The sequence below is a fragment of the Strix uralensis genome, chromosome 7 (genome assembly GCF_047716275.1).
Source record: "Strix uralensis isolate ZFMK-TIS-50842 chromosome 7, bStrUra1, whole genome shotgun sequence".
Lineage (NCBI taxonomy): Eukaryota > Metazoa > Chordata > Aves > Strigiformes > Strigidae > Strix > Strix uralensis.
The window spans coordinates 8,769,705-8,796,548 of NC_133978.1; the positions used below are offsets into that span (position 1 = coordinate 8,769,705).

The 26,844-nt window shown below is 48.9% G+C and overlaps 1 protein-coding gene across 3 annotated transcripts in view; it reads right to left on the bottom strand.

Moving 5' to 3' along the window:
* Nucleotides 1-2,653, bottom strand: part of ARID5B (AT-rich interaction domain 5B) — a 119,129-nt gene extending 116,476 nt beyond the window's left edge. For 2 of the 3 annotated variants that reach the window (XM_074874337.1, XM_074874335.1), the window contains exon 1: nt 2,085-2,393. In XM_074874337.1, the coding sequence (XP_074730438.1) occupies nt 2,085-2,375 (291 nt within the window). In that variant the 5' untranslated portion in view covers nt 2,376-2,393. Of the gene's footprint in view, nt 1-2,084; nt 2,394-2,564 lie in introns of those variants that run through there. The other variant, XM_074874336.1, reaches the window with a different exon arrangement.
* Nucleotides 2,654-26,844: the final 24,191 nt, after the last annotated feature.

A 26,844-nucleotide genomic window follows, 5' to 3' on the forward strand; every position in this document is an offset into this window, starting at 1 on the left:
ACCCTGCACGCCCACAGAGCCGGTTACCCCCACCCAGCCAGCACTTTGCAGAGCGCCAGCCGGCACCCAGCCTTTTGTCTCTCGGCTGCCTGCGCGTTCCTGAGCACAATTCGGATCGTTCCAAACTATTAAAAATCGATAATAAAAAATCATCCCGATGTCTATAAACAAGTTAATGGAGTAAGTGAAAACAAAGTACATTTCTTAATGGGAGTGTTATGTTGCCCTCTCTAGGCCCTGGCTCTCAGTGCCGGTTTCTGTAGGCTCCCTGCCAGAGAAGTATCACTCAGAGCTGTTGCTGTTGCTGCTGCTGCTGCTGCTACTCTGCTAATGAATGACTAACTTAGGCCAGAGGGGAAATGACATCACCGGGGTGTAAAACACAACTGCATTAGGAAACTTTTTACCTGCTTTACATTTGTCATAATTATTCTACACAATACGACTGGCATTTGCATAATTTCAAGGCGTGCCATTATCTTAATTGAAAATTGTTTTCATATGGTTGAATAATGCAGAATGACATCAGTTAAAGCCCCAATGAAATGCACAAGTATAATCACGCGGCTAATTACTAGCGGTGTTTGCATGTAAAAATAAATAAAATTGTGCATATTATTAGGAAGGTACATGCAGCTGAGAACTCTCGTACTGGAGCAGCATTTTACTCGTAATGGTAGGATTAATTTTCTCTGATGTTCCTACCACAGTAACATGAGCTGATCATTAAGGCGTATTAAAATGATTTGTGTCCCTTTCCCCACCCCCCTCCCTTCCAAATATCTTTCATTTTACACACACACACGCACGAGACACACAGAGGCACAGTTTTAAATAGTCACCACGGGCAATTCCAGAGCATCCATTGCTCACTGTCATCTCCCTGATTCTTAGGAAAAGGCTCCCTTATCTCAGTGGCACGCACAGAAAATTAAAGTGAAGAGGTGGCAGCGAGCGAAGGTGGCTCGGAAACGCTTTTCGACTGCGTACGCATGTGTACGGGTACACGGCTACGCCGGCACCTATAGCCACGCGTGCCTCCCAAAACAGCCCCCGCGGACAGCCACCTCCCGTCGTACCTACACCCCCCCCAGCATCTCCAACAGAAGTTACCCCAAAACATGTCGTGTGTTCCCCCCCCCCCCCCCCCCCCCGCCTCGCCTGCTTTCCAGCCCCTCTCGGGGACCCTCTCCATCCCCGCAGCCCTGTCTGGGTGCCCCATCCTTCCCCCTCCCCAGCCCACGGGCCGCGCTGAAGCAATCAATTTGAAAAGCAAATAACGGGAGGGAGCGGGGATGGGGCGGGGGGAGCGGCCCGGGGCGGGGAGGGGGGGCGCAACCTGCGCGGCTCCGCGGCCCCATCCCGGGCGGTGCGGGGCGGGCGAGGAGCCGCGGCGGGGCTGCGCGGGCGCCGGCGGTGGGTGCCGGCGGTGGGTGCCGGCGGTGGGTGCCGGCGGTGGGTGCCGGCGGTGGGTGCCGGCGGTGGGTGCCGGCGGGCAGCGTGTTTGCGCCGGCCGCCCGGCGGCTCCGAAATCCGCCCAGGCATATCTGCAAGTTATTTGAATGTATTATTCCCGTACCTGTCATTTATCACTTTATTCAACACGTCCCTGCCAGCTCAATAGCTTTTGATCTCCCTCAGCCTCCATTTCGTAATTTCCGCCCTCTTAAACATATCGAATACTAAAAAAAAGCCCCGAACAATATCGAAATCCCCCCCCAACGCTTTTTTTTTTTTTTCTTTTCTGTGTGTTTTGGGTTTTTTTTTGTTAACGAAGCCGGAGAAGGGCAGGGCGAGCCCCGCACGCACTCCGCTGCCACCCGGGCCGGGGGGCGCCCCGCACCCCGACACCCCCCCCACCCCCCCACCCCCCCCCGCCCGCACAAGTTCCCGGGCAGCGCGCACCGGAGCGCCCCGACGGCGCGGCCCCTCCGCGCTGCCCCGCCACGCACAGCGGGAGGGGAGACACGGGTGGGGGAGTGTGTGTCGGGGGGGGGGAAGGCATAGCCGAGCCCGGGCATGCAGGTGGGGACGGGCGCGGAGGGGGACGGGCGCGGAGGGGGGGCCGGCGCTGCGTTTACCACCTCGCCATGGTCACTGGTCCTGCCCTGGGGGGTGTCCTCGGGGAGAAAATAAAGTTTGGCGCTGGAGAGAAGTTGCCGGCTGGTGCGCTCCTCCCAGAGCAGCTGCAGCTCCGCGATGCAGGCGGGCTCCTCCGCGCGGCACCGCACGAAGAAGAAGTCGCCGAGGGAGAGGACCCGCGCCCGGCCGCCGCCGCGGCGCTGGAAGCGGAACGCCCTGTAGAAGACGTAGGGGCCGTGCGAGCCGCACGGGGCGCCGACCCACTGCGGGGAACAACAACACGGCAGCGGCATCAGCGCCGGCTCCGCGCCGCGCCGCGCAGCGCCGCGCAGGAGGAGGGAGGGCGGGCGGAGAGAGGGAGGGAGGGCGGGAGGGAGGGAGGGAGGGAGGAGGGCGGTGGGGAGGGGAGGGGGCGCGCAGCGGCGCGGAGGCTCCGCGGGGGCGGGGCGGGGCGCGCGGGGCGGCGCGGGGCGGCGCGGTACCTGCAGTGCGCTGCGCTCCATCGCGGCTCCGGCGTGATTGAACTCAACATTCTCCCAAACTTGTTGGCGTGAATGGAGCCCGGCAGGTCCTGGCAGGGCAAAGCCGGCCCCGCCGCCCGCCGCCCCCCGCCGCCGCCGCCCCCGCGCCGCCCCGCCGCCGCCGCCGCCCCCCGCCCCGCCGCGCGCGGCGACGCCCCCCCCCGCCGCCCGCCCCCCGCCCTGCCGCCCCGCCGACGCCCCGCCGCGCCCCGCCGACGCCGACGCCCGCCGCCGGCCGGCCCCCCGACGCCCGCCCCGGCTCGGCAAAAATGCCGCGGGGCGGCGGCGGGCCCCGGGGGGGCGGCGCGGGTGCGGCGGGGCGGCGGCGGGGGACCTCGCGGCGCCCGGCGATTTTTGGGGGGCCGAAAGGGCGGCCGGGCGCGCTGCGGATCTGACAGGACCTGCCTGTATATGTCTAATATAAAGACCATTTCCTGCGGCGCGAGGGGCGCTGCTCGTCCCCGCGCGCGCCCGGCGGGGCCGCCGCGCTCCCACCGCCGGGCCCTGCGGAGCGGCGCGGAGCGGGGCGGAGAGCGGGGGCTGCCCCGCCGCACCCCCCCCGGCCCCGGCGGGCCCGGCCGGCCGCCCCGGCGGCCCTCTGAGGGCGGGCGGCTCGTCCTTAATTTATTTATCGTTTTTCCCCGGGAAAGGAGGAAAGTGGGTTATCGATTATATAAACACATCAATATTCATGCGCCGCCGCGCTGCGCGGAGAGACGCGGCTCGGCCAGAACAAACGGGGGGAGGGGGCGCGGGGAGGCGCGTCCCGCGGCGGCGGGGCAGGGCGCGCTCCCTCCGCGCCCGCGGAGCGCGCAGCGGGACGTGCCGGCACTGCTGATCCGCCGGGCGCTGCCGGAGCCGCCACACCGGGGGCGGGATGGCTCCGCGGGCGCGGAGGGGCGCGGGATAGCGGGCAGTGCGGCTACGCGCCCCGCGGAGGTGGCGGCCTCTCACCTGCGCCCCCCCCCCCCGCCCCCCCCAGCAGCGGCGCCGCACGTCGGGGAGAGCCGTGGGCTCTGCGCGTCCCGCGGAGCCTCCGCGACCCCGCGCTAACGCGGGCAGTTCGGGGCGCCGCCGCGGAGCCGTAGCCGCGGACAGCCCCGGCGAGGGAGTGGGGGGCAGCACCGGCTCCGCGGGGGCAAGCGGCCGCGACGGGGGGCCGCTCCCGGCACCGCACCCGCGCAAGAGCCGCCCGCAGCGCCGGGCACGGAAAGTTTCCACCGGGGCCCCATGAGCTGCAGCCCCTCAGGTAGATGCCGCTGGGGCCGGCGGCGGTGCGCGGCCCTCCGCGCCCGCGGAGCCCCCACCCACCCCCGGACAGTGACGGGCGGGTCACTTCGGGGCGGGGGGGGGCGAGGGATGTCTGTCTTTTCCATTCATTTCCCCGGGTGCTCCCTCACTCCGCACCAGCGCAGCCAACCGCTGCTCCGCGGGGACCTGCCCCCCCCTTTTTTTTCTCCCCCTTGTTTTGGCTTATTCCCCCAAAGCCCCCTCCGCGGACCCTGCTGCCGGGGGGGGGGGGCGGGGGGGGGCGGCGCGGACACACACACGCTCGAAGCCGCCCCAGCGGGGCAGGTCCGGCCCCGCCGCCGCGAAACGGCGGGGACGGAGATAAATAAATACGTAAGCAAATAAATAAATAAATATCCTTAATAATGACGACAGCGGTGACGTCAGCCCTGCGTGCATCACGACACAGCGCGGCGCGGGGGGCAGCAACAAGTGCGGGCGGCGGCGCCGCTGCCGCCGGGGCGACCCCTGGCGCCCGCCGCCGCCCCGCCTATAGCGCGGCCCCGCGCCCGCGAATCCCCGCTGCTTTTGGACGCTTTTAGGCTAGAAACGCGCCCTCCGCGTCACGGAACCAGCCTGACGTGTTGCGCGTGTGGCCCGCACGGCTTTGGGAAAGCGGGGCGTGACGTGCCCGCAGCCCCGCTGGGAGCCGTGGGGGCTGAGTTGTGGTGACTGGGAATGTGGGGCCACCCCTGCGCCAGGCGCGGGCGAAGGGTCGCTCGGCCCCGGGCAGAAGGCGCGGGGCAGGCACGGGAATTTGGGCAGCGCTCGCACTGGCGCCATGGGGGTGAGGGACTTGCACCCCGACATCCTTGGCGCTCGCGTCTGGCTGGGCAGCTGCTCCGGGATCCCTCGGGATGTTGGGTGCTTCTCCAGGGGGAGGCTGCTTTTCTTTTGGTTCCTCTGGAGGGAATACCCAATTCCTTCCAGTTTGTAAAAGGTCTCACCTTTCCTGCCCTACATCCTTCCAAGATGACCCCAGTGTCTGTCCCGTCTGCAGCCCTACTCAGCTCATCCTGCAGCAGGGTGGAAGAAAGGCATCTTCAGTGCCAGGGAAGGGGAATTTGCTTCCAGGGTTTGGCGTGCCAGAAATGGAGGCACTGGGGCTCAGGCTGCGGGAAAGCTGACGGGCTCTCCCAGGGCTTCAGAAGGCGGGTGCAGCAGGCCAGGCACGAGGCGCTGGGCTGTGAGCAGCGGGGCTGGGCTGGGACGCTGGATGGGGCAGGCAGGAAGCCAGCAGGTACCAGTGCTTGGGCTTTCACCCGGCGCCAGTGTGCGATTTGGATGGGCAAAACCAGCAGAACAGCTCAGGAGAGTTGTGGATAGCAGCTCTTTTGACCACTAAATTCTGACGCTTTGTGCTCGGGAGCTCAATCCCCCTGTTTTGCAGGGGCTGGGTAGGTATGGGAGGTGATGCAAGGGAGACCCACACCTGGACACATAGAACGGGGAGTGCTGCTCCATTTCACCCCCCAGTGAACTCCCAGCCAGAATAACTCGCATTTCTTCAGCAATTCACCTTTGTTTTCACTGACCTTGGCATGTTTAATCAGGGTTATATTCTCACACAGATAAAACCGTCCTCAAACGATTGTTACAATATATTGGGCACAAACAGGTTTTTATTTGTTTATTCATTTTCTTTATCTCAGGCAGGTAGGGGCTGCTCCTTTCCCACAATACATAATTAAGTAGCAAAGAGAACTTCCCATCTCCGTTTGTGGGCAAATCCCTCTGCTTCTGCCCCAGCAACCGGGACCCTGGCACCATCGTCAGCCCCGATGCTGGCCCCAAGCTCCTGCACGGAGCATTACTCATGGCTCTGATCGTTGCAGAGCCCCATCCTTCCCACCAGCCACAATCTTGCTCCTCGGGAAGTGAGCATCCCTCCAAGCCATGGCGTTATAACTGCTACCAAGAAGGCAGTGAGGCTGGATAACCACACAAGGGTGCATTTTGATCCTCTCAGCAGGGATTGCTTATCTGTTCAGCAGGCTGGGAGGCAGGGGTTATGCATGATGACCCCAGCCACCACTCCATGCATTGAGCTCCTGCAGGGCTCAGTATCACCTCCAGAATCTGGAGGGGGCTCAACTCCAAAGTCCATACGTGAGTTTACGTCTGTGAGGGTTACATCTGAAGCCAGAATTCAGATGGTGGGACAATCTGATGTTCACTTCAAGACCCAGAGCTCTAACGTCTGAAAGGTCCCCTGAGTAGGTAGGCTTCTTCTCACTGAACTTTGATTATCTTAAGGTTTGGTGTCCAGTGTGAGCTGGTGGCTTGGCTTCACGCCTTAGACACCAGCAAAAGGCAAGTTCCAAGGGCCAGTCGCCACTTGCAGGGGACACCCAGTCTCCCGCAGGTGTAGATTCGCTTCACTCAAAGCAAAGGTGCACAGAGCCATCAGAAGAGGACGAGGTGTGTGTGGCCATCTGCCCAGCGCCCCACAGGTCCCTCCCCTGCCACACCCCCACATCCGTGGGGCAGGGGAGGGGGCCCAGCATGGGCAAAAGGAGGGGTTCACCCTCCATCCTTATGGCTCCAGCCCCCAGCCCATGGTGTCTCTTCAGCCAGTGCTGCTGGCTGGTAGGACCATCAGCACCCTGCTTAAGTTTCTCAATGTTGGTAGTATTTTGAATGGGATAAGCAACAGCGGCTGTGGCGGTGCAGAAGAGTACATATTCCCAGCAGCAAGGGTATGCGTATTCATTGTTGCTCCGACATCAGTTGTATGGGAGCCTTCTCCCTCTCCAAAACTCTTTATACTTCAAAATAATAATAATATAAAAAAAAATACTCAGCCTGTTTATAGCAGAAATTGAAATTCCACATATAATCAAAAGTTGGATTTTGTCCTGCAGGCACTGGATAAGTTTCTTTGTATGAATATTTTGTAACTTTCTCTGGCCAAAAGAAATGTGCAAAATGTTGTAATGTTTCTGTGCTTTCCTTTGGACATTCCAGGCTTTTGCTTAAGCTTCTCATAAAAGGCTATTTTCAGTGAAGGGAGAAAAAAAAAGAAACAGCCTACAGTATGCCGAGTCAATAAAGTAATGCAAAACCATAAAACGCAGCAATGATAACAACAGAAGATCAGTAGATTACGAAGGAAATAAGATGGGGATCAGACAGAGCAGTAGCTGGAAATGAATGCATAGAAGCCACAATAAGACCAGACCTAATAAACAGCCAAAGTTGAACCAAAAAGCATTCAAAGCGTTAATTTATTAAATAACTTTATTTTCATGCCTTACAATTAAAAATAGTTGTGGTCAGGCATGTTGGGAGACAGGAAGCAATTGGAGTCTTCAAGCCCGGTTTTATGCTTGGAAGGAAACCCAGCCTGACCCACTCTGCGAGTTGGGCTGTGCCTGCGCGGGGGCTGGCGAGCCAGCATTGCTCTGGGGTGCTTTAGTTCACTTACGGATTTTCTACTTGCAGCTTTTCTCTTCCAGGCTTTTAACACACGGAGGAGTTTTACGGGGAGCTCTCAGGGTGGGAGATGGAGCCATAGTGGAGCTGCGAGGGTGATGCCAGCCCCTGCTCCCCCTTGGCACATGGGGCAGGATGCAAAGCCCTTTGAAGTTGCCGGGAGACCCGGTGTTCACTTTAGCAGGTTTTGGGATCAGTCTTTTGCTTTGGGAGCCCTTTAGATCAGACGTTTGAATCACCAGCTCGAAGCATTAAATATACCAGGAGCATTTGTCTTCCCTTCGAAAAATCCACCAGCCCCAATCAGTGACCTAACCGAGCATAAAACCCCACGTGAGATTAGATTTCAAATCCCAGCCTTTAATTCATACGTGCATTTGGAGTTACTTTTATTTACCTTGTATTTTTTTTTGTCGTCCTGGCATCATGTTTTTAAGCTCCCCTGTATGATTGCCAGCAGCTCGCCTGGAACAACCACCCCACTGCCCCAGGGCTCCCGGACCAGGCCGGTTAAGAAAAATAATCATCACTGAGTATTGAGAGATTTAACAGTAAAAAAGTGGCTGTGTTGGGACAGATCACCTGCAAATGCAGAAACTAGGAGGGTGCCCAGATGGTTGTAGAGCGTTATGAGCCCCGTAAAAGGGGTGCAGCCACGGGGTGGGAAGAGCTGGCGTTTGGCAGCCCCAAAAATATTTGCTTAACTCTTCCGGTAACAGTAAGCTGAGGCGGCTGCTACCTGCTGCCTGGAAAGCTGGTTTTGTGTAGTGGCACAGGGTGATGGGTCAGCTAAAACAGAGCCCACGCAGATTCTGCCTGATCGGTTGCTAACCAAGATACACTTTTCAGATGCTGTTAATTGAGTCTGATGAATTTTGCTCCAGTGGGACCTATTACGGGCAAAAATACAAGTGACATCAGAGCCGTAACTCATAAAAATCAAGTCCCTGAATTACATCTGAGAGCAATATGAAAATGCAAGTGGGATTTCAAATGGTATCAAATAACTTTCTGTCATACCTTATTAATACCACAGAGCTAATAGAAACAGCTATATTATCATCCTAATGTCATTATACGTATATAATACACACGCGCGCATACACACAAACAGTGTGTGTAATTATAACAACATTATTTTGTTCACACAGCCTGAAAAATGTGATTAGATGGCAGCTCTGAAATGGCAATATTCAATCAGGTATGACTTGTATATTGGCTCAGAGCACGGTCTTCTACTTATGTAAAATTATGCCTTGTTATGTGCGGTGGTAGCGTGGACGTCTGCAAAAGAAAGAGGGAGCTGAGGCCACAGAGATCATTTCATCTCGTGTCGGAAGGGATGAATTGTCATTTCAAAGCTGAAACACCATCACTGTCCAGTGAGCTATGCCCAACTATCCTTTCTTGCCTATATCACTCAGAAAACATGCTAATTTATCTACTAAAAATAGCTGCCTTCTCACAAAATCCTGAATAAAATCTCTCCACTGGAAATGATCCTAAATGCAACCAAACTATTTCTTTTTTAATCATAAAGCTCAGAAGGGGACATCACCTGGTAGGGCTTTAGATGGGCTTCAGTTTTCAAACGGTGTGCAGGAAACACACACACCAGCCATTTCACATCCAGATCCTGTCAAATAATTTACCTCAACTGTTTTTAGTGAAAATATACATATGTATATATATATCCCTGCATGATGGGGATAGCTGGAGCTGGAAATACCATCATAAGAATGCCAGACCATATTTACCCAAGTCAGTGGTCAAAGCAAGTTGCTATTCTCAGTGTGCCAGATTTAAATTGGTTTAAGTAAACAAGCTGACCTCTTTCCACTTATCAGGTCTTGGCCATCATGGCTTTTTTTCTGAGAAAATTCTTTTTTTTTTATGAATTTGGTGGGCCCCAGAGGAGGGTAAGCAGCTATCTCAGAGTGAGCAGCCAGTGCTGCTGGGGAGCAAGCCAGGGAGGGCGAGGCGGGTTTCCCAGGCAAGGGATGCACCAGACAAACTCAAAATTTGCCTTTTTCTGCCTTGCCTTCATTTGAAAGCAGGGGACTTCGCCTCCTCGTTGTCTTTGAATGCCTTGCCCATATCTAAGTGCTTACGGCAACTCTCGCTCTCCTATTTTGGGACTGAGTTTTCCCGTTTTTCCCAGTTTGGTTTGTGCAAGGACATTTGACCTCTCTGTTATTGAGATCTTTTTTAACAGTGCTGGGATGAGATGCAGTGACAAAGGGCTCCTGAAGCCCCTCCAAGTCCCTGCAGGGCTGCTGGCCAGTCCTGCGCTTGCAGCTGGAGGAGGCAGGGCTGGTGTGTCCACCACCACGACCTTGCTCTTCCCTTTGCATGCAGATTTTTTCCCCTGTAAGCTCTAGCAGTCGTTTCTATACATTTATTCCCATGGCTTCATCCTTTATCTGAGTTACAAATGCAACAAAACTGATGAGTCAATCATCTAGCATGGTTTAGCACCGTTTAACCTTTGGCTAAGCTGTCTTCAAGTCATTGCTACCTAAGTACATACTCGAGGCAGCTCAGCAAACAATCTGCTGGGGACTGCCCTGCAACTCGCCTCCTCCCGAATTTTGCCTGGAAAAGGCTTTTGGCATCTGGTGCCAAGTGGCAGTGGGGGAGAAACAAAGCAAAATAGCTTCTGGTACCTCAACTCTACGGCCTGAAGGCTGATGCTTGCCTTGCAGGACAACTGGCTCGATAAGCAAGTGCTCCTCTGTCCCGGGTCGCTGTGGTCCCTGGTGCTGGCGTCGAGGCGGGGGGGGCGGGGGGGGGGGGCGGCAATTTCTGCACGTCCTGCTGAACTGGCCTTACAGTTGGGCTGAAGTAGCTACAGATTATAAACACAAGACTTGTCTGGTAAACACTGCAGAGGACACAGAAATCATTCCTCCTCCTCTGAATTCAGGTACAAACTAAAATACTAGAAGGGAAAAGGAATTGATCTGCAAGTCCAGCTTTGCCAAACACATGGGGTTATCCAGCCGCTGTTTCCAGGGAACATGGATATCTGCCATACCAGAGAGTCTTTCTTCTCCTCCTTTCCAGCTCCTCCTTTTCTTACCCAAGTGAGCGTTGGACACGTTTTTGAAGTACAAGAATCTCTGAGGTCTAACCACCATGGATCCAAGCCTCTGGGGATGATAGAGTTGGTGTGTTTTTTTAAAATCCTCTTGAGAAACAGATGCTTTGGCTCATCTTCATTATACCTAGCCTGATTTATTTTAATTGCTCTGGGTATCCGGAATACTACGATTGCATAATCTCATGCACATGCCTTTAAAAGGAAGCCTTGGCTGCAACGCCGGGAAGGCAATGTTAAATACGGAAAAAGTACTATGCAAAGTCTCATTTATTTTGGAAATCACTGGGAAGAGTTCTACTGAAAATTCGCAGCAAAACATATGCCACATTTGAATAATGATTTTGAGAGGTGCTTTACCTAGCTTTGCAATAAAAAGGGCTCTGAAAAATTGCAGTCCTCCAAAGAGACCTCACTCCCAACTCCTGAATTTTGGTGAAATCAGAGGACAGTTAGGTCCACGGTGGCAGCCCTAGGGTCAGCTGCCGAGGGCAAGGTGAGAGCTGGTTGCCTGGCGCTGCACACCTGGGGGGATCAGTTCCACCCTGTACGAAAATCAGCAGAAAACAGTAACCTGAGGGAAAACCTGTTTTGAGCAGAGTCAATGGGAACTGCAGGCTCAGGACAGTGAGAAAGGAGGTGTTCTGCTGAGATCTGCCCTTCCCAAGTTTAGAAATACAGGACTTCATCTCAATAAAACAAAGCAGGAATAACAGGCCTGCAGAGAAATACCTGAATATCATCCACTTGTCTTATCTGATGTGGTGCATAAGATGCCAAATATTGTCTGCTTGGGAAAAAAGGTCTGCAGAAACCTTTTTCCAGTTAAGAAAAAGTGTTATTCAAGGTATTTCATAATTGGACCTAGAATAGGGATTTATTCTGAAGTCATGTCAATCTGTTATTAAGACACTGCTTTTCTGGAGAGAGATCTGTTTCTTACCAAAAGCTTATTCTTCCTCTGTATTTTTAAAATTTATCTCATTAAACAAATTAATACCTCCCATAAATACTGACCTTGAAGCCAGTGTGGGTACTCTGTGAAAGAATTTGACCAAGTACTCAAAAAAAAAGCCTCAAACCCTGCCCTTACATTTGGCTTATTGATATGCTTTCCTGTTTTCTAGGGAAAAGAAAAGCCATGAGTTTTATAGGTTACCTACATTGTATTAATTATTTAAAAACATGCAACTGAGATTTTGTTTTGCAGGAAACATACTCGATTTATCCTCACCAGTCTTAGCGTCCATACAGAGAAATGTATGTGTGTACCCTGTGACTCTGGATGCACAATAGATATCGTGGGGGATGATTAACCAAATGTGGGCTCTGCACAGTGCTGGGATAAGCAAGCCAAATAGACTTCGCAGGTGAAGGAGGAGACCCATGATCATATTTTCCGATCCTGAAGAGGAACTGTGAGTGCTTTTCACTTGGTATCGTTTGTCTGGGACCGAACCAGATTCGCGTAGATTTGGCAATACCTATTGCCATGCCAGACCCCAGGAGTGCAGTCAGCACTACAGTACCCGGCTGGCAGGTGCTTTGAAAATGAGTCGTATGAGGGGTTGAGAACAGGCAGCATTGCCACAATTTACAGGCTACACCTTTAATCACCCACAAATTTACTTTGGGTTTTGCAGACGGTAATGAGATTCACGTTTGGGAGAAGGAGCCCATGGAGGCTATCAGGAATATTAATGTTATAACAGAAGTTTATTAGTGCCTGCATGTTGAGGAGTGGGTAAGGAAACCCTCTGGGTTTTGTCGCGCCATCAGCAATTATCATGCAAGAAGATTTCTGTTCCTGGTCCTCCCTCTGATAGGGTTTGGAAAAAAAGGCTCCAAGTAGTGCGAATGTTTTGGAAAAAAAGGCTCCAAGTAAGTAGTGTGGATATTTCCTCCATTGCCTTCTGCAAACCTCCATTTCTCAAACAGGAGCTGAGGGCTTTCCCTGTCCATACATCTCTGAAGCCTTGCCATTTCTAGCTCAACAAACCTGTGTGCCTCATGCTTGCAAAATTCCTGCATGCATCTGCCACCGCAGAGAATTAAAATAACCCTTCAGATGTGGGTCTGCACGTCTGTTTTGTTCACATCTTTCAAGCCAAGCTACAGCCCTTTGCTTCGCTCCCCTCTTTCTCCCTGTGCTCCAGTCTCTGCTGGTGGAGAGGTATCACCAGAATTGGATTTATGGTGGAAGCGATGCGGTGCTGTTGTTTATTCAGATGCCAGGAAGAAATCAGCGATTGGCTCTATGAGGAACAAGCCATCAAGATGTGAGCACGTGTTGTGGAAACCTGTCCCTGACACGCCAGAAACCCTTCTTGTCCCTTCTCCTCTTTCTCTTTTAATGGGGTAAGGGCTATAAAACCTTGTGCATGTTATCTAGTCTGGGATCTAGTGACGTGATCAGTCTTTCTGAAAGGTTTGCATTCTTTTAAGCTCTTTATATGTTAAAGAAGGGAAAAAAATAAAAAGGAAAGGAAGAAGCCTGCAGTCCGGCTGACCAATTGGAGAGGAGCTTCTCAGCACCATTCAGGGCTGCTGCCTGAGGAGGCGGCGGTGCCGCAGAAATCAATGGGCTGGTGGCAGGAGTGCTCGGGAAGAGGGATGTGCTCTGGAGGAGTCCATTTCTCCTGAAAGGTTTGTTAAGGCTCCTCCGTCCAGGAGGTATGGTTAAAGATGAACCAGACTTCTCCGACTTCAGCATGAATCCGCCCACACCGAGTTCCAGAGTTGCCGCAGCACCTGTGAGAAATTTCAACCGTATTTACGTTTTGAAACAAAATACAGAGCAGGCGCTTGCTCAGATAGCTGCCCGAGCTAGGACAAGGTGCCGTAGCCACCAGCTGCAGGCTAGGCAGGCATGCCCTGCTGCTGCCTTTCTGAAGGCAGAGGCAAAAAGCACTGGCTCATTTTTCCCATGCGGCACAAGCCAGGTACTGTTGGCCCCTTGCCGGGAGGTTTATCTAAACTCCACCGAAGTGCCCTCAACCAAACAGCACCTTCGCTGATGGATGGGGTACCCCATTAGCATCCCCCTGACACAGATGTACTAGCAAACCTTCCAAACTACAGACAAGGCCTTAAATTGGTCTTGGTTAAACTCCCGCCACTCAGTCTGCTTTGAGAAGTGGGGCATTTGCTGGTGGAGGAGCTCGTGGCTGTTAAATTTAATTAAGGATTCTGCTGAAAGTTCTGCTTAAAATCACAAAGCTTGCTGCTTAGAAAAGCGTAGGTGATTCCCCCAGAGGCCTGGCCAGCATTCCTGCTCCTATTGTACAACATTATTGATTAATCAAAACTAATGCTCACAGCTGTTGCCTGATGGATAATGTCTTTGGTGTTTGCCTGCATATAATTATTTACTACTTTATTGATGTTATTTATTTCTTCATTAAGTATTGTTGGCTGTTTAATTACGTGAAACACAATTGCAAGTGTCGCTGCTAAAAGCCTCAGGAAGGGCTGCCCAGAGTTGAAATCTTTAAACCATAAACTCTGAAAATAAATCTAAAGATAAAAATATTTTAGCCGGCATTTTGAGTGAAGACCATCAAACCACAAGCACGTTACATGTCATCTGAAGGCTGATGCCAAAGCGCCACGTTCAGATAGATTTGCAATGCTGATTTGATTGCGCACAGCAAAGGACTTTTGCAGACTTCTATATTTTATTAGATCTCCAAAACAGGTAAGAAAGGTCCCTATCTTATTCTTGGTAGCTGAATGATTGAAATAAATCAAAGGGAAACTGATTTCCCAAAGCTTACAGTCAGGAGTGCCTAACCAAGCTCCTTTCAAAACCCAATTCCTGTGCTGAGACCTAAGGACCTCCCAGGTCAGATGCTGGCCCCATCCAGCACCCCAGTAACAAACTCGGGAGTCTCTCCAAGAGCTCCCCCCAGGCTCTCCCTTTTGACCCCCTGGCTCTCTGCGAGTGACACAGACCCCAGGGCCCCGGGGCCTCCCTGCCCCCACACCCCACTGCCCTCAGAAGCACCAGGCACAGCTCCTTCAGCAGGTCTGTGCCCGACCTCCCTGAATTAGGGAGTCGACATCTAATCATTGGATCCACATGGGATCAGAAAGGATGTACTGAGGCTTAATTAGCTGGTGATGCAAGATCAACCTTAACAGAACCACTTTTCCTTGCCAAGACCAAGCTATGGGGTTTGGGAGCCAAATCAACAGCTTAGATTCTATCTGAAAACCAAGAGACAGTAAGGAAAAACTAGATTTAAGACACATGGTGGCTCTCAACAATCTCTAGGTACTTACCATTTTAAAAAAACAGCCAGGTACATGACTACAAATATGGTATTAGAGAACTTGGAAGGATCATCTCAGTCTGAAAAAAAAACAGAGGATGCACAAACCCTGCTGTAGCTCACGAATCATTAACACACCTATAACAGATCAGAAATAGCCTCTGTATCTCCTTACTCATAAAATAAAATTTCATTTTCTGGCATCCTTTCCCAACAACCCTCACCAGGCCCTTTCCCCAGGGCAGGAAAACAAACAGCTCTGGCACTCCTTGCTCGGCCATCAGTGCATTTGTTATTCAGTAGCTACTAGCCTGAAAGTTTCTATGCAGCTCCCTATAGATCTCTTGCTTACTTCTGAGGTAGTGCAATAAAATTAGTGAGGTCTTAGCTACTGCTTTATGAAAAGTACATAAGATGACCAGCTGCCAAACCTCTAACTTCCCTACAACCTCTGTCCTAGGGCAGCAGCCTCTGCCTTTTCTTTAGGAGCCCAGAGGACGGCCAGACTAATGCCTGGTGCTGTTGGGTCACCTGCATCTGTTCCAAGGTGTCTCAAGCCCAGAGCAGGAGCAGAAGTTGACTGTGGGGCCCAAGTTCTGCCCATGCTCTTGATACACAGCGTACACTCACCTTTTTTTTAACTAAGACACATCAGGGAAAACCTGAGAGAAATAGTAAATAGAGAGGAAGGATTAAAAAAGAGAGAAAGAATCATGATGGGTCTAGGGAATTTGGTCTCTATTTCCCTCTTTGTTTCCTCCCCAACGTCCACATTTTCCTGCATTTCCTCTGACTAAAGCCAGTTCTTCCTCCGCCTGTTTTTTGAAATGTCATAATCTTTCCTGTATCCCTTGTGCCCACATTGTGATGGTACCATGGGCACCTTTCCAGCAGGGATGCGCAGAGAGATGGGGAGCACAGCTAGGATTTTCAAAGGAAACTAAGGAAATCTTTATGGAGAACTTGGTGAGAATTTGGCACTTGGCACTCTTCTGCTCTTTTGAAAGTCCCACCCTACAGGAACAATCTAAACAAATGTATGCCCCAATGCTGATAAATCCATTTGGAAAGATATCAAAGAAAAGCTTGCTGGGTTTGGAGACCTTTGAAGAAAGGGAAATATCCTGCCAACCTGCTGCTGAGATCTATCTTGTTCCACCACGTGGTCCGAATCATCAGAGTCCTCCATGGCTCCCCTTCCTCCTTGGGGCATGGAGGGCAGCACTGCCTTGCTGAAGAAAGGAATTTGGGGGCCAAGAGGACGGCATAATTTGAGGAAAATTCAAATGAAAAATTACTTAACAATGGAAGTTGTTACCGTGTCTAAAAATATCTCAGTGAGTCACATTACTGAAAACGGCAAGGCTACGGAGCAAAACCATAGCCTCTTCTCAGCAGTCAGCTGGCTTCATTTGCTAGCCTGGCATCTCTTTCCCCTTATGTTTTTAATATCATAAGACTGGGGTGGGGGGGTGTGTGTTTAAGTCTACAATAAGTTAATGTTTAATGGATTGCCCTGTACAGTTCTTGGTGTTTACATGTTCTCCGATTAACCAAATTTGCTACAAGTCTGTAAGATCAGGACAAGAGAATTACAGGTATTTGTTGCTCAGAAACTATCGCCTTATTCAGTTCCACATGCCCCCCCAATAAACGGTTTCAATTATGTTTTCACCTTCCCCAGCAATATTAACATCTCTCGCCGTTGCTGGCCAGGGCTATCGCTCCTTAGTCTGCAACTGTTACGGCTTTGTGCACATACGCTTCCTGTGAATGTGCAACCTTGCACAGTGCCGCAGTCTCAGTGTTTGCAGGGTAACCTATTAAACCACGCTGGCTCAGGACCAGGAGTGCTAGAGAAGCACAGGAGAAGGAAAGGTGGAGACTACAGTGTTGTCAATACCTTTTTTATACTAATGAGGTGGGTGGGTATGGCCCCTTTCTTCCACAGACCAAAATATAAATAGCCATTTAGTATTTTCCACTCTCCAATGGGCAAATTGCTGCCAAGTGAGCCATTCCCAACACCATGCCGTGGGGGACTCGCTTGGGTTCTCCAGTTTCCACACATGGGTGATTTCACCCATGTGAAGGTCCCGAGGTCCTGAGACCCCTCCCTCCTTCAGACCCAGCCCAGGTGGGACCCTGGGCTCTGCCCCTGTGCTTCAAAACCCCGTGATACCGATGGGACAGCAGGGCAGCCTGGAGATGCTGCCTTCCCCATGCACATAATGTCAATCTGAATATTAACGGCTCTGCATGATGTTTTGGGTTCGTTTTCCATGTTGCTGAGGTCTCCTTGGCAATGCAACCCACAGCAGCCGCTGTCCCCGTGAGGGGCTAGGGGAACTGAGCCCCCCCGTGCCTCTGTGGGAAGGGGTGAGTGAGCCCCCCCATCTCACCCTGCGTGGGGCAGCCGGAAAGCCATCAGCCGTAGTAACTTGGCACAGCAGGACCTAAGGAAACAAAATTAATTTTTTAGGCTTGAAAACAACAGAGAAAGGAAATGGGGCCTGTGTTGTCAATGGTAGAATTCCCACTGGTGCTGGTGGGACCAGGATCGGGCCCAGGCTGCACCCCTGTGCTTTCCCAGGCTCATGAGGGTTTAAAATTCTGGATTTCAAATGACAGTTTATTTCTGGCTGATCTGTTTGGCTTGAACTGTTACGTGTTTCTGACTGTTGGGCTTATTTTTAATCTACTGTATTAGTACACAAACTTAACCAAGAACAGACCATTACCAGCACGGAGTGTCATTCCTACCCCTCCATCAGCCGAACAGTTTGAAGTCCCCCAAACCCATTGCAATCCCCCCGCAACATGGGGCTCCTCTCAGACCGTTAGCGTGTTCTTCGCGCTGTAAACATGCTGAGGGGAGGGAAGGGGTGAAGGCGAGAAGGACGCATGGGCACAACGCGCTCCCTCCCGAGCAACGCCCCTGTGCAGAGCTAACAACCAACATTCCCACCACGGGGACAGCGAAGGATGAACCGTGGATGGCGTGGGGTGTTTCGGTCAAAGAAACTTCTCACACACACACATTTGAGTCGGATTTTGTCATTTGATGTCAATGGCAGGCTGTGACATTCCACTGTGTTATTTTTTTTCCCTCCCTGCTATTTGAAGAACGAGATTTTATCTTCCTTTCCCACCCCCTCTCTTCACCCAGTGCCTATTTCACTAAAACCTGCCTTTCGGGTCAGCGTGCTGGTAAGAGATTAATTTTACACTGCAAGAAACACCAAGCAGAGTATTTCAACTTTGACATATGAGACGTCTGTTATAATATTGCAGTTTTTCTAAATTAAATATTAGGAAAAATTAAACCCAATTGTGGTTCGTATTCCTATGGAAAATATTTCTGTTCAAAACAGTCCCTCCACGCTAAATGACTTAAGTAACTGAAAACACAATAAATATGCAGCAAGTTAAAAACCCAGATTATTCAGGTTTTAAAGCTTATAACTAAAAGTGGTTTAATGTTTCATGCCTAATAATAGATTACTCCTATCACATTTCTAACCTTTATTTCTACCAGCTTTGAAGTCCAGCCATATAAAGGCTGTTTGTAGAACCACACGAAAGTTAAAGCAAATATTACTCAGAGTGATTCATATGAACAAGAATTTGCAATGAAGGCAGAGGGTTTTTTGTGTCTGTATCAAAGGAAATGAAATGTTTGCAATATTTTCCAGTTGATAAATGCATTAAAACATTTTAGTTGTGTAGTATGAACATTGCTGACATAAACAGACTTTGACCTGAAACAGATTGTATTAAGCTCTGTGGGGGAGGCAGCATTTAAAGAAACAAAAATAATATAAAAAATAGAAATTCCTAGATTTCAAAATCTGCTACAAGGTCACTGCAGTCCTTAATTAGCTGAATACATTAAGAAAAGGCTAGATTCCATAAAGAGAGCAAATGTATGTTTAATCCTCTATTCTTGGCTTACAGATTACCCTTTCAGAACGAGTAACCTTATTTTCTTTTAAAATATCTATTTACCTTTTTGAGCTTTGCATAGCAAAGCAGGGTTTCTTTTTTTTTTTTTTTTTTTTTTTTTTTCCCACTGTTGCAAAAGAAATTAATTTGTTGCTAGTTGCTATGCATTGGCAGGATTTCTGCATAAAGAATGTAAGCCATCTATCTTTGTATTCAAGATATAGTTAATCTGGCAGTTAAAATACTTTGGAAACATTTTGATGACTTATCTGGAAAAGTAGCTTTGCATTTTCAAAGAAAACTCAGAACTGTATTGCAAGGGGAAGATAAAAGATATATGAAGTGTTTGTTCCAAGCGATACTATTCATTTAAAGATCAGAATGTAACCCCACCCAAGCAATTATTGTGGAAAAACAAGACAAAAATCCTTATACAGCTTTCTGACACAGTCTTTATTTGGGAAACAAAATAACTATATTACAGTTATAGTCTAATGGATTGCAAGCTGTTTTATTAGAGTCAGCTGAATCCTGTTTAGCATAAAAAAGAACTCTGTTTGCTATCAAGAACACATTTACATTAATATGACTTTGACAAAGTAAAATAAAATCGCATTAAGATGATGTAAGTAGATAAGACAATGAAATCTCTGTGAGATAGTTTTGGCACACCAATTAGAGTCAAGTCCCTACAGGAAAGAAACATATTTTTACACCAAGTATCCATGTGTTTTTAAGTCATAGAGTGGCCAAAATTAATTCCATGCTTAAAATATTTCCAGCAAGGGAAAAGCAAAAGTTTATTATTATTATTATTTTTTTTATTTTTCCCTTGAAAGGTAAAATTTCTGATAAACTACATTTTTATTTGCAATAATACAAACAAGTTTTGTTCTCTGCACTAGCCTGTAATCATCCTGATTATTGCAAGGGACTTTCCAATATAGAGCAGCTGAAAACAAGGTTTTAGATTACATGGTAATTTAGGAATGCATGAAAAGCCAAGCAGTCACCATAATAGAGCACTGCATAAACTTCATGGCTTTTACAGCAAAACATAACATATGTTTTGTGATTCATTCAAATGATTTTTCATTTTTTTTGGTCAAAAAATATGTTGAGCTCTAGTATTTGTCCTATATTTAGGGAACCTTACTCTCGAAAAACGACGACGACACCACCACCCCAACTTTGATGTCTCTCTTTTTAGTTTGGTCATTAAAAGAACGGCAGTGATGGATGGTGATAATGCTGTGGATTTTATGAGTAATCAGGCCTTGGCAGCCACAGTATTTCTTTTGTAGTGAAACTTTAATATTCCTTTGGCCGTGTGTAAACTTTTTCTGCTTTTGGAACTATGTTACAAAAGCCACTCACTAAGCATTACAAAACAGTTATTACCCAAAAGTTAGCGCTTTAATTTAACACCTGACAGGGTGAAGCTTCCCCCCCTCAAACCCCCACAGCTTGTGTGTAACAGCCCTCCTGTGTTTGGGCAGTTATATTTGCAGGAGGGTGAGCGGAGGAAGGCAGCAGGCTGGTGCCAGACCCTGGCAGGGGAGAGGAATTTTTCCGCTGGACCGCTGAGCCCTGCACACCGGACAGGGCACCCCGGACACCCCTGCTCTCCTCTCCCCCTTTCACGTGTTTTTAGTGAATTTGCTACAACAAACACCAGGTGTCTCCACTTAGCTGGGCTACAGCTTAAAAAAGGGGCCTGCTATCAAAAAAAAAGAAAAACCAAAAAGGAAAAAAAATTAGGGTTTTTCTTTCCATTGCTTCTAATCTGCCTGTTGCAAGGCTGTGTGTGCAAGGAAGAGAATGTATGTAAGCACAGATATTCTCGTACCAGGGTTGTATTTTATTTTGTCACTTGATATGCCTCTGTCAGGCAAGGCAGGACTTTCCCGAGTTTGAAATAATCCAAATTCAATCACTTTAAAGCTGCTACAATATGCAAGTCCTGGCAGCCGTTTTAAATTAATGGAACATCAGATGTGCTCTGATCCTCTCAATTTCCTTGGGCAAGGGAAATTCTGCTGTGGTGGTAGCGGGAGGGGAAATATAGGGCTATCAGTAAAATAAATGTCAGCTTTTGTCTGCTGATAAAAAAATGCATACAGCAAAAAAAGGCACAGTATTTATTGCTCCATAATTAAAATGTATTTCTATATGCAGTAAGGATTATCGTAGTGGTTTGGACAAGCGAACACTGTGCAGTCTGATCCACACGAACAGACATTAAACCAAAATACAAAATTGCTTTTAATTTGTGGTTTTACAAATACAGCTAAATATTTTGTTTGGGTGTAGATATTTATTTTTTGTGCCTGCTGGCATGTTTATCAATAAAAATATTAGAATGCCAGCCTCAAAAGCCCAGTTCCAGGGCACGGATGAGATTTTGGCAAGAACTGGGGGGAAAAAAAAATAAAAAGGTCTCCATAGCAAGATGCCAGCCCATGCAAATGCACTTGGTTTGGGGTTTACTTAGAAAGCATAAACATTCGTCAGGTTTGTCAAAAGGTTTGCAGACTTGAGAACCTTTTGATCAAACCTGGGCCGTGTTTTGAGGAAACCTGCACTGGAATATGGTTTTCAAGATGCAATCACTAGCTTTGCTTTTGAAATACAAACAAGCCCAAAAATTCAAATCAGGGCTCTGAACATTTGCACAAGCTTTTATGGTACATGGTTTCTGCTGATCTGTAGGGCTTATCACCCAGGGCTATGTCCTGGCTACAAGGGCCCATGTTTCATAAAGTCTTTTTCCTGAAACAAAAATACAAAACAATCTGTCAGAGTTAAATTAAGGACAAGGTATTTATTTAATTCTGATTTTTCAGTTATTTGCTTTATATGAGGAGAGCCTGGCTGCTTCTGCGCTAACTGGGACTCACATTGCCAGACAGTATGTTTTCAGCTATTTTTAAAAATGCTGGGTTTTGAAGGCTCTTAAATCCTTTGATGTAAATGAAAATAAAATCATAGTCTGGAACCTAACAGAGACTTTTAATCTTGATCTTAAAAGCATGAATCATACTACAGCATAGAGTAAAACTATTTTCTGTCCTCTGCACTCACCTTCTCTACACATACTGATATTTGATATTTATAGGTGACAATTGGAGATCTCAGGTAGTCCCAGTGCCTCATGCAGTCTGTACACAGTTGCTGCCTTACAGTCTATGGCTGAGATTTCTACAGCCTTGCTGTTTTTCTCATTTAAATATGACATTTCAAGCAAGCCTGATTAAAACAAAGCAAAATGTCTCAAATTCCACGTGTGTAACATTATGGCAACAAAACTTAGACCGATTACTGTCTCAGAGTAGGAAAACTAGTGGCAAGGTAGGGATGTTGCAATAAAATTACAGAAAAACTTCTCCCATAGCCACCCTGGAAAACCCAGCCGTCATTTTCTGCCAGAGCTGGGGCAGAGCCTGAGCCGAGCCCCAGCCCAGAGAGAAACCCGACTGACCGGCTGCTCCCCTGGGTCTCAGAAGTGCAGCCAGAGCATGGATGCCAGGTTTCAAATACTGGATGAAGAACGACCAGCTAAAATACATTTTTTTATTGCATTTTCATACTGTAAAATTCTGACTTGATGCTAAAAGGAGAGCACCCCCTCCCAAACCTGCCGGCAGAGGTGTCCCTTCCCTTTGCTGCCTGCAGCAGGGGTCAGCGGCTGCCAGGATGCTCCCTTGGCCGGGGCAGCCCATACCAAACCCCACTGCCTCTTTCAGTGGTCCCCAAACAAAGGTAATGGTGAACTCGACTGAGGATGCTCTCCTCAGCCCAAAGTGCTCCCACGAGATCCTCTGCCAAGCCAACTGCCTGGAAGCTGCAAGGGCACAGCGTGGCTGATGGCAGCCAGATATGTTGGGTCCTTCATCCCAATGGTCATCCTGAGAGGTGCTGAGAAGCCGTACACAGCCTGTGAGTGCCCCTAACTGAGCAGACACGTGCTGTGGTGGGAAGGGGTACTGGGCCCTTGAGGTGTGCCATGGATGTTGTCAGATGGCATTTACTGTCCAGGATCCTGCCATGGTTTTGTCTCAGAAGAAGAGGCTGTCATCAGCAAGAAATGAATTCCATTATTTGTTGACAAGTGATGCAGTTTCCTCCTGGCAAATCTGAAGACAACTCAGGATGCTTTCCACAGTTACACCCGCCACCAAACCACAACAGAAGAAACAACCAAGATGGACGTTCATCCTACCTATATGAACTGGGTGTTGAATCCCCATGTCTGAATCCTTCTGGATTTAAAACTCTCCATTACCTCCACTGGAGTTTTAAGGAGAAGAATTTCAAGATTTGTCCCTAAATAAAAAGTACCAAATTAATATAACAGCATAGTGGAGTTTCCATTTACTGCACACAACAGTCAAGATATTCAGACTTACGGCTCCCACTGCAATTGTAATTCAGTTTCCTTGCTCATACATAACATTTTTATCTACTCTGAATGGGGTTATCTTTAGTTCCTTAACAAGCCCATATAATTCAGCTGTCACAGTTTCCATAAGAACAATACCTTGGAATTTCCTGCCTTTAATTTGGACTAACTCCTGTCTATAGCATCGCATTAACAATGTTTCCAACGTGTGGTGACTATGAAATCAATCATTATGTACACGTTACATATATATTTATAACGTTCAAATACCATTTGTAGAGGTAACACCTCAAAGTAATGTGAGGATCTCATCTTGATAAATCTAACCACCCCAGCTGGGATGCCTCCTCTCTGTTTCAGGCTTTGCAGCTGGGCTGATCGCTGGGAAGGAAATTCTCCTGCCCAAGCAGACAGAGACGACAGATGTGAACCTACCTCAAGTCCTTTCCCTACCTTTTCTGCCATGAGGACTTTTCCTGTTGCCTGGCTACAGGAAGATGGTGGTCCTCAGGTCAGAAAAGCCTCCTGGCACGTGCAGCAGCACCTTTCCTGCTGCAGAAGTGCATTAGGGGAGCTCACCCAGACACCCCATTGCACTGAGCTGTGCCCAGTCCCCGAGGAGAGACTGCTATTGCTGTCTCTATTTTGTAAGGAAATGAGGCAGGACATTTAGCAGTTGAGACCTGAGGCTTCCCAATTAGCCATCCAGTAGTGTACTGACAGATGGCTCTTTCTATTTTTGCCTCCCTTACTCCAGGCCCATTCATTCAGTGTGTTCCTTTTAATTACACAGAACCACGTGCCCAAAACCTTGTCCACTTTTTCCTGAGTGTATCAGTTAGTCTAACAGGAGATGTTACCTTTCCCTAAAACACCAATTTAGAGCTTCACTATTTGTTTTGTGGCATCAAAGAAGACCTCCAGTTTGACTGTGCTCGTACTTGGCAGTTCCCCTGAGCTTCAGGAGACCAACAGGTCTTCATGAAAGAGCAAATACTATCTCTCCCTTGCCCCAGGATCTACATATCTGCAAGCCAAGCTGGCAAGGAGGGGCATCAGGACACAGCAAAAGGCAAGAAAGATTCAGCAAAAAGCAATCTGTATCAGCATAAATTCGAGCAAGACAACGTCACATAAAGACCTGATAGACTTACCTTTCTGGTTTCTTCCCTCAAAAGCACAGGTCCTCAATTCAGTATATGGTAGGGCCAAAATATATGTATAGGCTAAGCAGCCCAAGAGTGATATGTTTCATCCGTCTTCCCCTGACTCCATATCCTCTTTCCATCCTGAAAGTTTTCTAACACCTAGACTATATTTTCAAACTAAGAATGTCCTAATTTGCAGAATTAAGAGAACTGGGGATGAAAAATGAGACTGAGAAAGGGCTGGGGTGAGTGACCTCCAGCATAGCTCTGGTGGGACCAAACTGCAAGGTGCCCTCTGTGGAAAAGCAAAAAATGTCAGGAGCCCAGCTGAGGGGCTCAGGGCTGCTGAGCAGGCCCAGCACCACACACACAGTTTTAAAACAGCTTGCCATTTCTGGAAGGATCTCAACCTGGAAGCCATTGTTGTTATGCTGTTTACAGGGAATGGCTCTCATCCATTTATCTCCTGTTCATTTGTGATCAATGGTCCTATGGAAAAATGGCATCAATAAATAGCAAATGATGTGCTCTATCTTTCCAGCCCTGTCTATAATGAAGACTATCAGGTGGTACAAATTACTTCACCTTAGTCATGTTGATTCTTACCAGCTGGGAATCTGGCCCAGGTTTCATCTGGTGCATGAGGGAAATAAACCACATAGTATCACGGCTGAGTCGACAACGCAGGTAAACCACAAATTCCGCAGATTTGGCTGGAGGGAGGGTAAGGCTATTTTCATTGACCAGATGGCACAAGCACAATTTACCAAGTGTGGAAAAAATATCCAGCCACAGAGAGGTTGCTGCTGGCTTGGCTGGGGCTCTGGCACCAAATCTCTGCACGAACCCAAGCTTTCTAAAGAGTCTGCGAGAAGATGCGAAAGCCCATCCAAGGCTGAGCAGGCAGTGCCAGTGACACAGCAGATGCATATGTTTCTAAGAATACTGAGGGGCAGCCTGGCACTCTGGCAAGTGCTGGAAGCTGCACTGCACATGTACACGCAGCCACAGCTATCATTAGGGTTTTGCTGCTTTGGCACCTCTTCCTAATTTACTTAATTTCTATTTATACCATTCTGTTTCTGTTTTGAGCCTTTATCAGATGCTGACATGTTTTGTACAGAACCAAACTTTGGAAGGAGGCTTTGGAAAGAAGTCATTTAAAGGGGGCTTAAAAATGTCAGAGCACGGGGAAGGACCACTCCCAAGCAAGGGGTGGCCACTGTACCTGCAAAAAGGCAATTGGGCCAGTTTTCCCCAGGGCTAGGCTAGAGCTGTCCTGCCTAGGGGAGGGAGGTCCATGAGGGTCTGTGGAATATACTGGAGAGTCTGTGGAGACTAATGGGCAAAAAACTAACCTTGTTGACAGCAGCTTTCCACACCTGGGTCTGAACCTCCATTGGAAAATGGAGGTAGAGGTCTGCAAATCAAGAGGTTGAAAACCACAGCATAAGCATGTCCCAGGCTCTGTCTCTGGGGTAGCTAGTAATTGTGTCCAACTGAGGAGTACTTCTGAAATAATTGCTTAGTTACTGTGATCATACTGCAAAGCATAGGCAGAGGGTGGGGGGTAACACTTTCTTTCCTTTGCCTCCATCTGTGACCCAGTGACACGCTTGTCATGGCTTGGCTGGAGGACATATGGGGCTCCTGAGAAACAGCTTCTAGGGAAAAGCGATACACGCCGTGTCTGAACAGCGCTGATCGACAGTTTTGGTGGTTAAAACTCTGAGAGCTCAAATACAAGTAGCAGATGAGAAGAACACAGCTGTTGATGTTGACATGTTGCTGGCCTTATGGAATGATGATAACCAGCTGGAAATGCACGTGATGCACTGGGGAAAAGGATGGAGTGAAGAATTTCAGGCTCGCTGGAACATCACAAATGAAAAGGCGATCAACTGAGGACGTGGAATTCTTCCTTTGCAAATCATTTGTAGATCTTTTACTGCTTCATACTACAATAGGCTTCAGTCCCCTGGCTTCAGGAAGATGCACATGTCAAGGCTGCAGGCTTCCAGGCTGGCCAGGCCCACACAGGCATCCTCAGAACCTCCCAATACAGCAAAAACATTTAAGATGGATGAATATCTTCAGACAGCAGAAAGGAGAAGGTGTAGAATGGGTTCACAGTAGAAAATCTCCCTTCTTGGAGGAGCTTTTTTTCTTTTTATTTTCCCTGAGTAATTACACCATTAGTGACTCCTCTGCGCAGAGCAGTCCCAGGCTTCAGAGCACACTGCTCCCTACACATCTCCAAGGCCAGGTGTGGCACTGACAGCTGTAGGACCTTCTCTTCAAGCCATTCCCCAAGGGGACAAGCTACCAAAACATTGAAAGCCCTGTCTAGAGCTACCTTAAAACTGGGGAGCTTATCTCTGTATTTCAATGGCGTCTGGTGTTGTGCTCTGCCATAAGCTTTAATTGTCGCTGTTCTGAAGAAAGCCTTTGTTCAATACAACTGCCTACTTCACGATGACATCATCCAAGACTGTGGAAAAAAAGCACAGCCTGGAGTAGTCAGGCATGTGATGATGTATAAATAGCACTGACAGAACAATATTATAAACTCTATTGGTACAGCTGAGATAAAAATAGCAAGTTGCTGATTCATCTAAGATATCGGCTAGAGGGATGGCATGAGGTT